This window comes from Mustela erminea, chromosome 1 (assembly GCF_009829155.1).
Source record: "Mustela erminea isolate mMusErm1 chromosome 1, mMusErm1.Pri, whole genome shotgun sequence".
In the NCBI taxonomy this organism is placed as follows: Eukaryota; Metazoa; Chordata; class Mammalia; order Carnivora; family Mustelidae; genus Mustela; species Mustela erminea.
In genome coordinates this window covers 9194997-9206259 of record NC_045614.1, presented here as the reverse complement: position 1 = coordinate 9206259, position 11263 = coordinate 9194997, and the positions used below count along the sequence as shown (strand labels likewise).

The window sequence follows — 11263 nt, the reverse complement described above, 5'->3', positions numbered from 1 at the left end:
GTATTTGTCGGTGGAGGCCTTACTGCCTGTCATTGGAGACTTCCACAGTAGGGGGCAGGTTTTATTAAAAAGAGTTTTTTAAAAAAGGATCTGAAGGTGGGTACCTGAGGGGAGGGGGGGTAGATGGGGGTAGAGCGGGGTGGAGGGGTAGAGGGATGGGCAAAATAAGTGAAGGGGGTTGAGAGGTACAAATTTCCAGGAACAAAATAAAGTCACAGGGATGACAAGTACAGCATAGGGAACATAGTCAATAATATTGTAGTAACATTGTATGGTGACAGATGGTGACTACACTTACCGTGGTGAGCATTTTGTAATGTGTGCAATTGTCAAAGCACTACATTGAACACCTGAAACTAACATAATATTGTATGTCAACTACACTTCCATTTAAAAAAAGATCTGAAGCGATCTAGTCAACGTGTTAATATCTGCTAGCTCTGGGTGATGACATATGTGACTATACTCATCTGTCCTTGCGAAGTAATTCGTTAACACTGTAAATGACAATGTCTAAAGCAATGCTGTAGGGTACACAAGAAACTAACACAAGTCAGGAGAGGAGCTCAGGCGGGGGGCGGGGGGGTATAGAAGACAAGTGGGCGTATGATTTCTCACTGTAATCCTTTTTGTTGGTTGTATTTTATTTTTTTTCACTTACAAAGTATAATAAATCTACAGGAAAGTATGCAGCCCACACATACACAGCTTACAGAATAATTATAACTCAGGCGATCCTGTAGCCCAGATCAAGAAATAACATGAGGGATACCTGGGTGGCTCAGTCGGTTAAGCATCGGCCTTTGGCTCAGGTCATGATCCCAGGATCCTGAAATCAAGCCCCACATTGGGCTATTTGCTCAGGGCAGAGCCTGCTTCTCCCCCTACCCCTCCCCCTGCTGGTGCTGGCTTGCCCTCTCTGATAAAATCTTAAAAACCAAACAAACAAACATTTAGTACAGTCCAAAAGCAAACAGAACAGGAATGTCCAGCTCAAGGACCGGTTACCAAGTGACCCTCTCCCCCCCCAACATGACCACTTCTCCGATAGCCCCTCACCCCCATTTTGATTTCCAGAGTGATTGCTGCCTTGCCTTTACCCCTAAGGGTTTGCATCCATAACTATACCAGGATTTTTCCACTTTACATAAAAAGGACAATTTGTGTAAACTTTACACAGTGAAAAACATTCCCTCATGAAAAGGAATCCCTTGGGCCCTGCATCCTTTGTTGCAAATGCTGTCCCTGAGGATTACCCACGCTGAGATTACACCCAGATGTAATTTCTACTCTTGTATTCCTGCGCAGTATTCTGTTGGTTGAAACATCAAAATTTAGGTCTCCATTCTGCTGTGAACCGACTCGGGTGCCCGCTGTTTCCAGCTTGGGATTGACATAAATGATATATATGCTGAGGTTATAAATTCTGGACATTCTTCTCCAGGCTTGCTAGTTCACCCGGGGAACCGCAATTCGTGTGTGTGTGTGTGTGTGTGTGTGTGAGAGAGAGAGAGATAAAATATATATAACATAAAACGTACCATTTTCATCATTTTCAATGTACTGTTCAGTGCTATTAAGCACGTCATGCATTTCCAGAACCTTTTCATCTTCTCAAACAGGAACTCTGTCTCCATTAAAGGCGAACTCCCATTCTTTGTCTCCTCTGTCCCTGCCAACCACCATTCATTCTACTTTCTGTGTCTATGAATTTGGCTACTCCAAAGTCCTCATATAAGTGGAATCACATGATGTATGTTCTTTTGTGACTGGCTTATTTCACTCAGCATAATGTCTTCCAGGTTCATCCATGTTGCAGCATGAGACAGAATTTCCTTCCTTTTTAAGGCTAAAATCCTGTTCTGAAAAGATACTGTTTAATTGCTGCATTTTGATCAAACATTTTAAATATTGTTAAATATAAAAAATTAAAAGGAAAAAAGTAATAACATGTTCACAATAAAACTTAAAATAAAATTTCTACATATATACCTTAATCGTACTTTTATATTTTAAGTAGAAATTTAAATATTTAAAATTGTCTAGGTACGGTTTTAAACAATTCTTTAAAATAAAAATCTTGAGATATTAAAAATAAAATTTAAAAGCATAAAATAAAGCATAAAAAATAAATACTTAATGTTATAAAAATATTCAGGTATTTAAAATGAAATTTAAATATTTAAACGAACATCTTAAAAAGATTCTAAATATTTAAAATATAAAGTAACTTAAAAATAAAATTTAATATAAAGTAATACGTAGATTAAACTTCAAACTGAAATAATATTTAAAATTTTAAATAAATAGTTAAAATTCAGACACTTAAATTTTTGAAATAAAAAATCAAATGCTACCTTAAATGTATAAAATTAAAACTTAGTGAGATTTTAATAAATAACTGCTAAAATAAAAATTTTAATTATACTTAAAGATGTATAGGACATTTGTTACTCCCTCCTCTCCCCTGCCTGGAACTTAGGCCGCAGGGACGCCCCTCGCCCCGCCCAGGCTGCCTTCGGACCTCGCGCGCAGGCAGTGCTGTGGCCACCCCGGCCGGCCCGCGAGGACCCCGCACAGCCAAGATGGCGGCGCCCGTGTGGCGGACGCGGACCCTGCTAGAGCTGCCGGCGATTCTGGGCCGGGGCTCCCGTGACTACCGGGCGCCTCCGCCCCCGCGCCGCTCGCCAGGGCCCTGGTGGCCGGACCCGGACGACCCGCTGACCCCGCGCTGGCAGCTGGGGCCGCGCTACGCGGCCAAGCAGTTTGCGCGGCACGGCGCCGCCTCCGGGGTGGCCGCCGGTTCGCTGTGGCCGTCGCGGGAGCAGCTGCGTGAACTGGAGGCTGAGGAGCGCGAATGGTTCCCGAGCCTGGCGACCATGCAGGAGTCGCTGCGGGTGCAGCAGCTGGCGGAGGAGCAGAAGCGCCAGGCCAGGTGTGTGCAGTCGGGCAGGCGGGGGTGGTGGGCCGAGGACCTCCTGTGTGCAAGGCCTTGTCCCAGGTGCTGAGCACATAGCAGAGAACAAGATAATTTAAATGGCGACAGGGAACCATTAGGAAGATAAAACTGAAAAATGTGTGTGCCAGAGAACGACTTTGGTTTGAGACCTCGAACCTCTCCAAGTTGAGCCTTAGAGACCTGAATGACTAGACATAGCAATGGGGAGATCCTAGGGAGTGTTCCTGGTAAAAGGTGCGAAGACCCCGAGGTAGGAATATGCTTTAAGGAGCTGCCAGGAGGTCACTGTGGCTGGGGAAGGGTGGTGGGGCCTGGAGTCAAGGGCAGAGGTCAGACTTGGGAGACAGGTCTGAAGGATTAGACTTGAAGATTACAAGACCAGCAACATCAGGATGGTGTCGCTTCTTGGAGGGCAGGCAAATTGGTGGAGAAGGCCAAGCGTGTTCCTGCTTTTTATTGTTCTCGTCCTCACAGTAACTCTAAGAGGAAGAGGGGATCACCCTCATTGTAGAGATGAAAAACCAAAGCCTGGGAGTTTGTGGAATCACCCAGGCAGTAAAAGGTGAAGCTAGAATGTGAACCCCAGTCTCCACCCCATCCCAGCTAGATAACTCTGCCATGGGGGCTTTAGATCTTTCAGCTTCACCTTTCTAATCCTTAAAAATGGGACTGTGACTGGGACCTACAAAGTCGTAGGATTGGAGAGAAAGGTCCAATCCATTTCTTGCCTTTACAACGGGGCCTGGCATACAGTAGGCGCTCAGTGAGGTCTGCAGGATCAGAGTGTGTGCTGTGGGAATGGCGATATGGTGTTCAGCTCTCTGGCTCAGGCAGCTCAGTAAAATGCCGAGCTGACTTGGGGTCTCCTCAGGGTGTTGGCTCTCCCGTGCTCAGGGTCACACACAAATTAATTCATCTCTCCTGCCTGTTACTTCACTTGTCTGGGACTTTTCCTGTTTTAATGACCACCATAAGTCTTCCCAGTTTTTCATCGGGGTGGGGGTGCTGTGGGTGGATGGATGCTCCTGGCTGTTGCCATCTTCGTCACTCTACCCTCCCCTGCAGGGAGCAGCTCATTGCAGAGAGAATGGCCAAGATGCCACAGATGATTGAGAACTGGCGGCGGCAGCAGCAGGAGCGCAGGGAAAAGGAGCAGGCCGACAAGGAGCGGCGGGCCCGACTGCAGGCTGAGGCCCAGGAACGCCTGGGCTACCATGTGGACCCGAGGAGTGCCCGCTTCCAGGAGTTGCTGCAGGACCTGGAGAAGCAGCAGCGCAAACGCCTCAAGGAGGAGAAACAAAGACAGAAGAAGGAGGCACGAGCTGCTGCACTGGCTGCTGCTGCGGCCCAAGACTCCGAAGCCTCGGTGGCACCCAGTTCCTGAGCTCGCCTCTCCCAATAAAATCTGCTGCCCGACAGCCCCAGCCCTGGAGAGCTGTGTCTTCTCTCACCATGCCCCTTCCTGGCCCCCGCAAACACCTGGGGCCAGGGACTCCCCCACCCTTCCTGGCTCTGCTCACTCAGGGACTCTAGGCCATGCCGACTAACTGGGGCTTCAGGGGGAGAAAGGGGGATGCAATGGGGAAATAATGGAGGAGCAGATGGCAGAGAAGAAGGAGGCTTCTGTTTACCAACATTAATCTCCAGTAATTAGCCAATTACTAGGGGGGGAAGTGTAGCCAAAACAGACTGTGGTGGTGATGGTGGGGGGGTAGGGAGAAACAGCCCTTCCAAGGCTAAGTTGGGGCTGGGGCCCACTGCCTCGGAATGAGATAGCCTCAAGGGGGTGGGAGACACTGGGAGCCCCAATCTGCAGAGGCTGACAGACCACTCTGCCCCTTCTCAGCATAGGCATTATCACCTGTGCCCAACTAGCCCCCAGACCCAGACAAGCTGGAGTAGGAAGCCCCAGTAGGCACACACCACAGGACTGGCTTTTAAAACTTTATTCACTTCAAAACCTTTATCAGAGACACGGTTCTGTCCTGGAGTCAAGGGGGTGGCCTTAACCTCCAGAACAGCTCTGATGTTACTGCCTCCCCAGGCAGGACAAACCAGGCCTCAACCTCTCCAGCAAAGGGATACAGGCCAGAGACCAAGGCCAAACTGGGGAGGGGGTCCTTGGGCCTCTTGAGTTTACCCCAGATGGAAAGGTTGGGGCACTCCAATGGAGGATCAAAGTTTAGGGCTCCAGCTTCCCCTCACCCTGGAAGAAGGGAGGGAGGTCTCAGGGGCTCTTCAGGGGAGGGGGAAGCAAGCAGCCGCCTCTCCATCTGGCTGCAGGGAGCTGGGACAGAGGCCAAGAGGGGCCCATCTGTCGCCTCCAGTCCTGCCAGTTTCTTAGAGCAGGCAGGGCTGGGGCGGGGGATGGGAGACAGCTGTCTGGCCTGGGTCTTCTCAGGCCAAGATGGGAACGGGGGCCACTGGAGGAGGATGGGAAATAGGGTTTTTTGTTTTTTTTTTAAGGTTTTTGATTTTTTTCCACTTCTTAAATAAACATGAATATATATATATTTTTTCTTTTATAAAACTTTTGTGGAGTTGGGGGGTGGGGAGGTTGGGGGGGCGGCCTGGCCTCCCTGCATCACTCGTCATCAAAGTTCTGACTCAGGAGGAAGTTGGCAGCCAAGTTCTCGTTTTTTTCGCAAGCGAAGTAGGCCTGGATCACCAGGCTCTCCGGGAAGCCCAGGGCTTTCAACTGCAGGAAGACGGGTGGGTATGAGCAGGGGCTGGGGGCCCTGCCCACCAGGAAGGTCACCCCCCAAGCCAGGCCTCTTACCCTCTCTATAGCTTCTTTCTCCTGTGGTGTCACCTGGATGTAGTTCATCTGCGGGGCCTCCTCACCTATGGCGCCCCCCTCACCCTCCACATCGGAGATGTCTGCCAGCTCCCCGGGGGGCTCATTCAGCATCTGGATGAACTGCTCCTGGTGCCGGCTAATTTGCTGTGGGAGACAGAGGGAAAGGGACTGTGAGCCCCAGCACCTGATGCCCACCAGGGTCCTGATCACCGCCCTGCTTTTTCATCCCCTCAGCACAGATTCAGAGGCGGCCTATTCTGGCCAAAGAGCAACACGATAGTGGATACAGGCCTGTCCCGGTGGAGCTGATGCTCCGGAGGGAGAGAGGCTGTAAGCAAATAAATGGGTCATTATTTACAATGGAAATAGGGGGCCTGGCATACAGTAGGGCCAACACTGGACTCTACAGAAAAAAATCCCACAGGGCAGGAAAGAAAGGCCCGTGATCTGCAAGATGGGAAGTTTCCTCCAGATAGAACAGTAAGTGCAAAGGCTTGGAGATTGAAATGCACTTAACAAATCCCAGAAACAGAAGATTATGTGGCAGGAACAAAGGAAACAAACAGCAAAAAAGGGACAAAACGAAGAGATGAAAACAAAGACCCGACCTACTTGCTTCTAGTGTCTTCTAGAATGAAAGGACACCCCAGTGAAAAGAGAAAGACGTGATCTGTGTACACGTCAAAAAGACCTAATTCATCTGGGAGTTGCATACCTGCAGGTTCCGCAACTCTCTACAGTTTTCTTTTGATATATGTCTGACTTTAACTTCACCTCGAAAGGGTTTTTTCAAGAGTCTGGCTCCTGGTGGAGAATGTACTGTGCAGGCGGTGCCCCTCGGGGGGCAGCCGGGGAACTGGGTGGGGAGCTGAGATGGCCGCTGTAGGGGCTAAGTGCAGGGCCGGACAGAGTGAGATGTTCTGAGAAGACAGGTGATGGCGGACCCCAGCAGGCACAGGGCTGAGGCTCAAGCCTTCTGGGGATGGGGAGGGCTGGGAGGAGGATCTGCTCTCAAGTCTTAAACGTCTACAAGGCCCTTTCATGTTTGCATCAAGTCAGCCATCGGTTAAGTGTGGCATTTGGAGGTTCCGGTTGGTTACATCGATTTGGAGGCGTATCACTGCTCAAGAAGGTAACATAGGGAATACTAAACAGAAATGAGGATAAAGGCGTGCAGCCCGTGCCCTGTAACACCTGGAGAAGGTAAGCAGGAGGAGGCAGCAAAAGGGACTGAGTGAAGGAGCAGCAGTAGATGACAGGCCCTAAACCAGGCCTTTACAGATGATCCAGAAAACCCTGTCACCTCCAGGGTCCACTGCCCCTCTGCTTAGGAGCCTTCAAGGGCAGGATGGAACCTTGCTGAGTACCGTGGTCCCAGAGCTAACTGGGACACACCAGTTCTCGATGGTGCCATACCACCTTGTAGGCACTTAGGATGCACTTAACTGTATGTGAGGCCAAGCCACAGCAGAAAGACACAGAAGGTAGAGCAAAGGACCCAGAGGCAGACACACACCACACTAGCTGCCACACTGCTCCAGACCCCTGGTATCTTCCTCTGTGAGATGGTAACAACGGCACCCACACCTCATAAGGTGTTTGAGAAAATTACATGAAACCAGGAGGATCATTAGAGCAAGAGCAGCAGGGGGCTGTCACTAGTCCTGATTTCCAAACACAGAGAGGGCTCCTACATACCACACTAGGCGAGGCTAGCTTTCTGGGACTGTGGTACCCACAGGGGAGTGGAGGTGGTGCCTACCCTGGCTCTCTCCACCCCCAGGGCCGCACCTGCAAAAGCTGAGGATTCTCTTGGCCCAGCTGCTGGAGCAGGGCAGGCAGCAGAGCTGGGTTCTGCTGAATCACCTGCCGCATGTTCTGGAACTGGGGCTGGTCCCGCAGGAACTCCAGGGGGTTCTCTCCTGCTAGCAAAACAAAGATGTATAATCAGACAGCATGCTGGACTCCCAGAAGCTTGGGGGCCAGTGTGGGGAGGGCGGAGTCTGACACCTTGACAGCAGACACCCAACATACACATCTCCCAGTCCGCTTACCTCCTTCTGTGGCTGGCTGCTCCGACACCTGGCTCTCCTGGACAGAACCATGTTCTGGCTCGGGGCTCCCAGGAATTCCCTGTCAGGGGTCCTATTTAGTTCTAATGCACATCAGAACTGCCTCCCTTCTGCACACTCAGCCCTGGCCGAAGATAGGTGAGGCCTCGGCCCTGCCCTCCATAGACCCACCCCATCACTCATGTCCAGGCTCCTGCACGAAGCCTTTCCTGGCTGGAACCACAACCCAAAGCCTTCAGAGGGCAGGTTTTGCCTCTCTGACCACCCGTCAGGGCACGTAAGCCCATGTACTCCCTTGAGGCCTCCCCAGGAGGGAGCAGCCCCACCTCACCGTGAGTAGATACTCCACGGCTCGGTGGGGGTTGTTGTAGCTGGCTCTCAGGGCGGCCACGACCCGCTCCCGCTCATAGCCCATGGACATGATCTCTGTCAGCATCGTCTCATACTCAGAACCAGTCACTGTGGAGGGAGCAGCAAGGCCTGGGTCACCAAGGAGGGAGAAGGGTAGCTCCCAGACCCTCCCACACCCACACAAGGTCCAGCTGCTGGCTGGGGCACCCAACTGCTTCTGCCCTGGGGACCACCCACCCACCTAGCGTGGATGCTGCGTCTTCCTCTCGCCCGCTGCTACCTGAAGAGGGAACAGAGCTGCAAATTCAAGAGAGAGAAATCGGACCCTGGCTTCTGGCGGCTTGCCCTCCCCCAGGTTAAGCAGGAACACGTATGTACTGGAATGTGCTGGGAGGACAGGGCCCAAGGTGGGGCTTCTGCTCCCTGGCCTTACCCTGACACGGACTCCGGGGATGTCGTGGGGACTGATTCCTCCGATGGGCTCTTGTCCTCTCTGGCAGTAGGTGGGGGATGGGACATGCCTGAGGCAGGGGCCGGAGGGAAGGATGTGGAGGACTCCGGGGCAGCAGTGGGTGAGGCCTCTGGGGGTACTGAGGTGCCTGGGCTAGTTTTGGCCTGTGACACCCAGAAAAAGGAGCAGGCATCAATTTCCCTATCTAGCCCCAACATCCCATCCCGTCTCAGCCCCGCCCTATTCATAGCTAATCTCTCCCGGGCACACTGGCTCTTTGTCAGCTCCCCAGCTAATTCACCCACCCTCCCAACCAGCACACTTCACCTACCTTGGTCACCATAACAACCACAAAGTTCTTCTCATCAATGCGATAGTCCCTGATGGGAACGTCATCACTCAGGATCTTGCCAGCATAAATGAGTTTCTGTCCAGCCACAGGGAAGGCATCACGACCCTTCTCAGCTTCTATCTTTTCCTTTAGCACCTTCACCTGGAAGGAGAGGAACACTCATTGCAAACCTCAAGATTCTTTCTTGAGTGGGGAAGGGGGAGGAGGGGAAGAGACCACAAGCCTCAATGGCAGAGAAAGTAAGCTTCGTAGTCAACCATGCCAGATTCCAATTTGTTCGCCTATTCCACCAATCAACGGAGTGTTCACCAAACACTACACACCAGGTGCTACTCTAAGTATAGAGTACATAATATAACACGGAACAAAACTCAGCACAAGTCCCCACTTCCCCAAAAGTAACACTAATGGGAAGAAAAGAGAAAACAAATATGACTTCACATAACGTAAAGTATGATGAAAAATAGAGAGGGGCTCCTGAGTGGCCAGTGGGCTAAGCCTCTGCCTTCAGCTTGAGTCATGGTCTCAGGGTCCTGGGATGGAGCCCTGCATCCGGGGCTCTCTGCTCAGCAGGGAGCTGGCTACCCCCACCCCCTCTCTGCCCACTTGTGATCTGTCAAATAAATAAAATCTTTAAAAAAAAAAAAAAAAAGAGAATAAAAGAGGGGTAAGATTCTTCATTCCACACTGCTGACAGTGCTCAGTGCCAAAAGCATCTTATGGGGATAATACTAAGTGTATAGTATCACTTTTAAAGCCTCACCACTGCATGAAGTAGCTATTAATCCCATTTTATGTTTGAGAAACAGAGATACAGAAAGATTAAGTAGCTTGCCCAAAGTCAAATAGTTGGACTAATCGGAAAACAGGAGTGCTTCCATTTTTACAACACGTAGACTTCAGGGTCTCCTTCGTGAGGTAGTGGTTCCAAAAGTGCCAAACACATAGTTAGACGTTCAGTAGGTCTGTTAGCTCCTACACCTCTTTTCAGCTAAAAACCACATATGAATCCCCGTTCTGCCAACACTTGCTTTATGTGACTGTAGCAAAGTTCCCTAATTCTTAAACTCCCACATCTGTAAAATGGAGTGAAATTGTCAAAATGGCTCAAATAAGTTTGTTTCGCACCTTTAGTAAAATAATACTAAATCGCTCAGCAGGTGGTAAAGAACAAATCGTCAACAAACACAGACGACTGACACTCAGGCCGTTTATTATCATTATTATCGTCACTGCCGTCACCACTCGGGATCTCCTGATCACTACTCCCAAATTCAGCCACCAACGTCCCAAGGAGATGCTGCAAAGCTGGGAACTCGGAGCCCCCGTCCCAGAGAGCGTGGCCCGGCCGGGAATCTGAGCCTGCGGCTCCCGCGACCCGCGAGGGCGCTGACATTGAAGCTGGGGCCTGATGGGTGCCCCGGAGGTGGGGCCTCGTCCGGAGACCGGCCCATAAGTGCCATCAGCACGAGTCGCCGGCGGCTGGGCCGAGAACCAAACGGAGGTTCGGCAAAGTCAGGCAGGCTGGGAGGGGTGGGCAGAATCCCGCCCGCGCCGTCCTCCCCGCCCCTCCTGTCGGGATCCCTTCCTCCCCGCCCCCACTCCCCCACCCCCACCCCCGGCACCCGTCGTTCCCACTCCCGGGCTTCGGTCCAGTTCCCACCGTCTCGTCAGGCTCCATGCGGATTTTGAAGGTCTGCTGCTGCAGCGTTTTGAGCGTGATGGTGACGGCCATGGCGGGGCCGGAGCGACGCGGCGGCCCCGGGATCCTCACACAACATGCAACTCACGCCGCCGCCATCTTAGCGCCCAGCCGCACCGCGAGCCGACCGCTTCCGGGGCAGGCGGTGCGCGCGCCGACCACCAAAACACGTGACCTGCGCGCGCCCCCCTTAGCCTTGGTGAGCATGCGCAAAATAGAGGCCTTTGGCCAGGCATGCGCAGACTAAACTCGGCTCCCGGAGCAGCTTCTCATTCAGCATGCATACGCATCACGTGGCTTCCTGAGTGACGCCATGCCCGTTAGCGGTGACGTCATAGGGCCACAAAATGGCTCCGACAAGCTCCCTTTTCATGTCCTTAGGAGTTTGTTGATTACATTGAACAAAATTTTTCGTGTACTTCTAAATATTTTTATTTCATTTCATTTTTTTGTTTCCCAAATGAGTTTTGTTCTGGCTTGGCCGCCCTCACAGGAACCCTCACTCAGGACTGGAAAGATACTCGAAAGGTCACCAACAAAAAAATGAAAATTCTAAAAACACTTGTCCGTGGAAGC

At 51.3% G+C, this 11263-nt stretch overlaps 2 protein-coding genes across 3 annotated transcripts; one reads left to right on the top strand and one right to left on the bottom strand.

Annotated features, from left to right (window-relative positions):
• Nucleotides 1-2536: 2536 nt before the first annotated feature.
• GADD45GIP1 (GADD45G interacting protein 1) lies at nt 2537-4386 on the top strand. Its single transcript, XM_032312553.1, has 2 exons — nt 2537-2935; nt 4025-4386. The coding sequence occupies exons 1-2, from the start codon at nt 2586-2588 to the stop codon at nt 4341-4343; spliced, it is 669 nt and encodes a 222-aa protein (XP_032168444.1). The 5' UTR covers nt 2537-2585; the 3' UTR covers nt 4344-4386.
• Nucleotides 4387-4890: 504 nt separating this feature from the next.
• Nucleotides 4891-10837, bottom strand: RAD23A (RAD23 homolog A, nucleotide excision repair protein). Of its 2 annotated transcripts, none has more exons than XM_032312495.1 (9): nt 10649-10837; nt 8965-9126; nt 8616-8797; nt 8424-8479; nt 8163-8290; nt 7814-7892; nt 7551-7681; nt 5739-5903; nt 4891-5657 (listed from the first exon to the last, which is right to left on the bottom strand). In XM_032312495.1, exons 1-9 carry the CDS (start codon nt 10718-10720, stop codon nt 5544-5546), a joined length of 1089 nt encoding a protein of 362 aa, XP_032168386.1. In that variant the 5' UTR covers nt 10721-10837; the 3' UTR covers nt 4891-5543. The 2 variants fall into 2 exon arrangements, with proteins under 2 accessions (XP_032168386.1, XP_032168377.1); XM_032312486.1 differs by having other exon boundaries at nt 7551-7684; nt 10649-10836.
• Between the last annotated feature and the right edge of the window lie 426 nt (nt 10838-11263).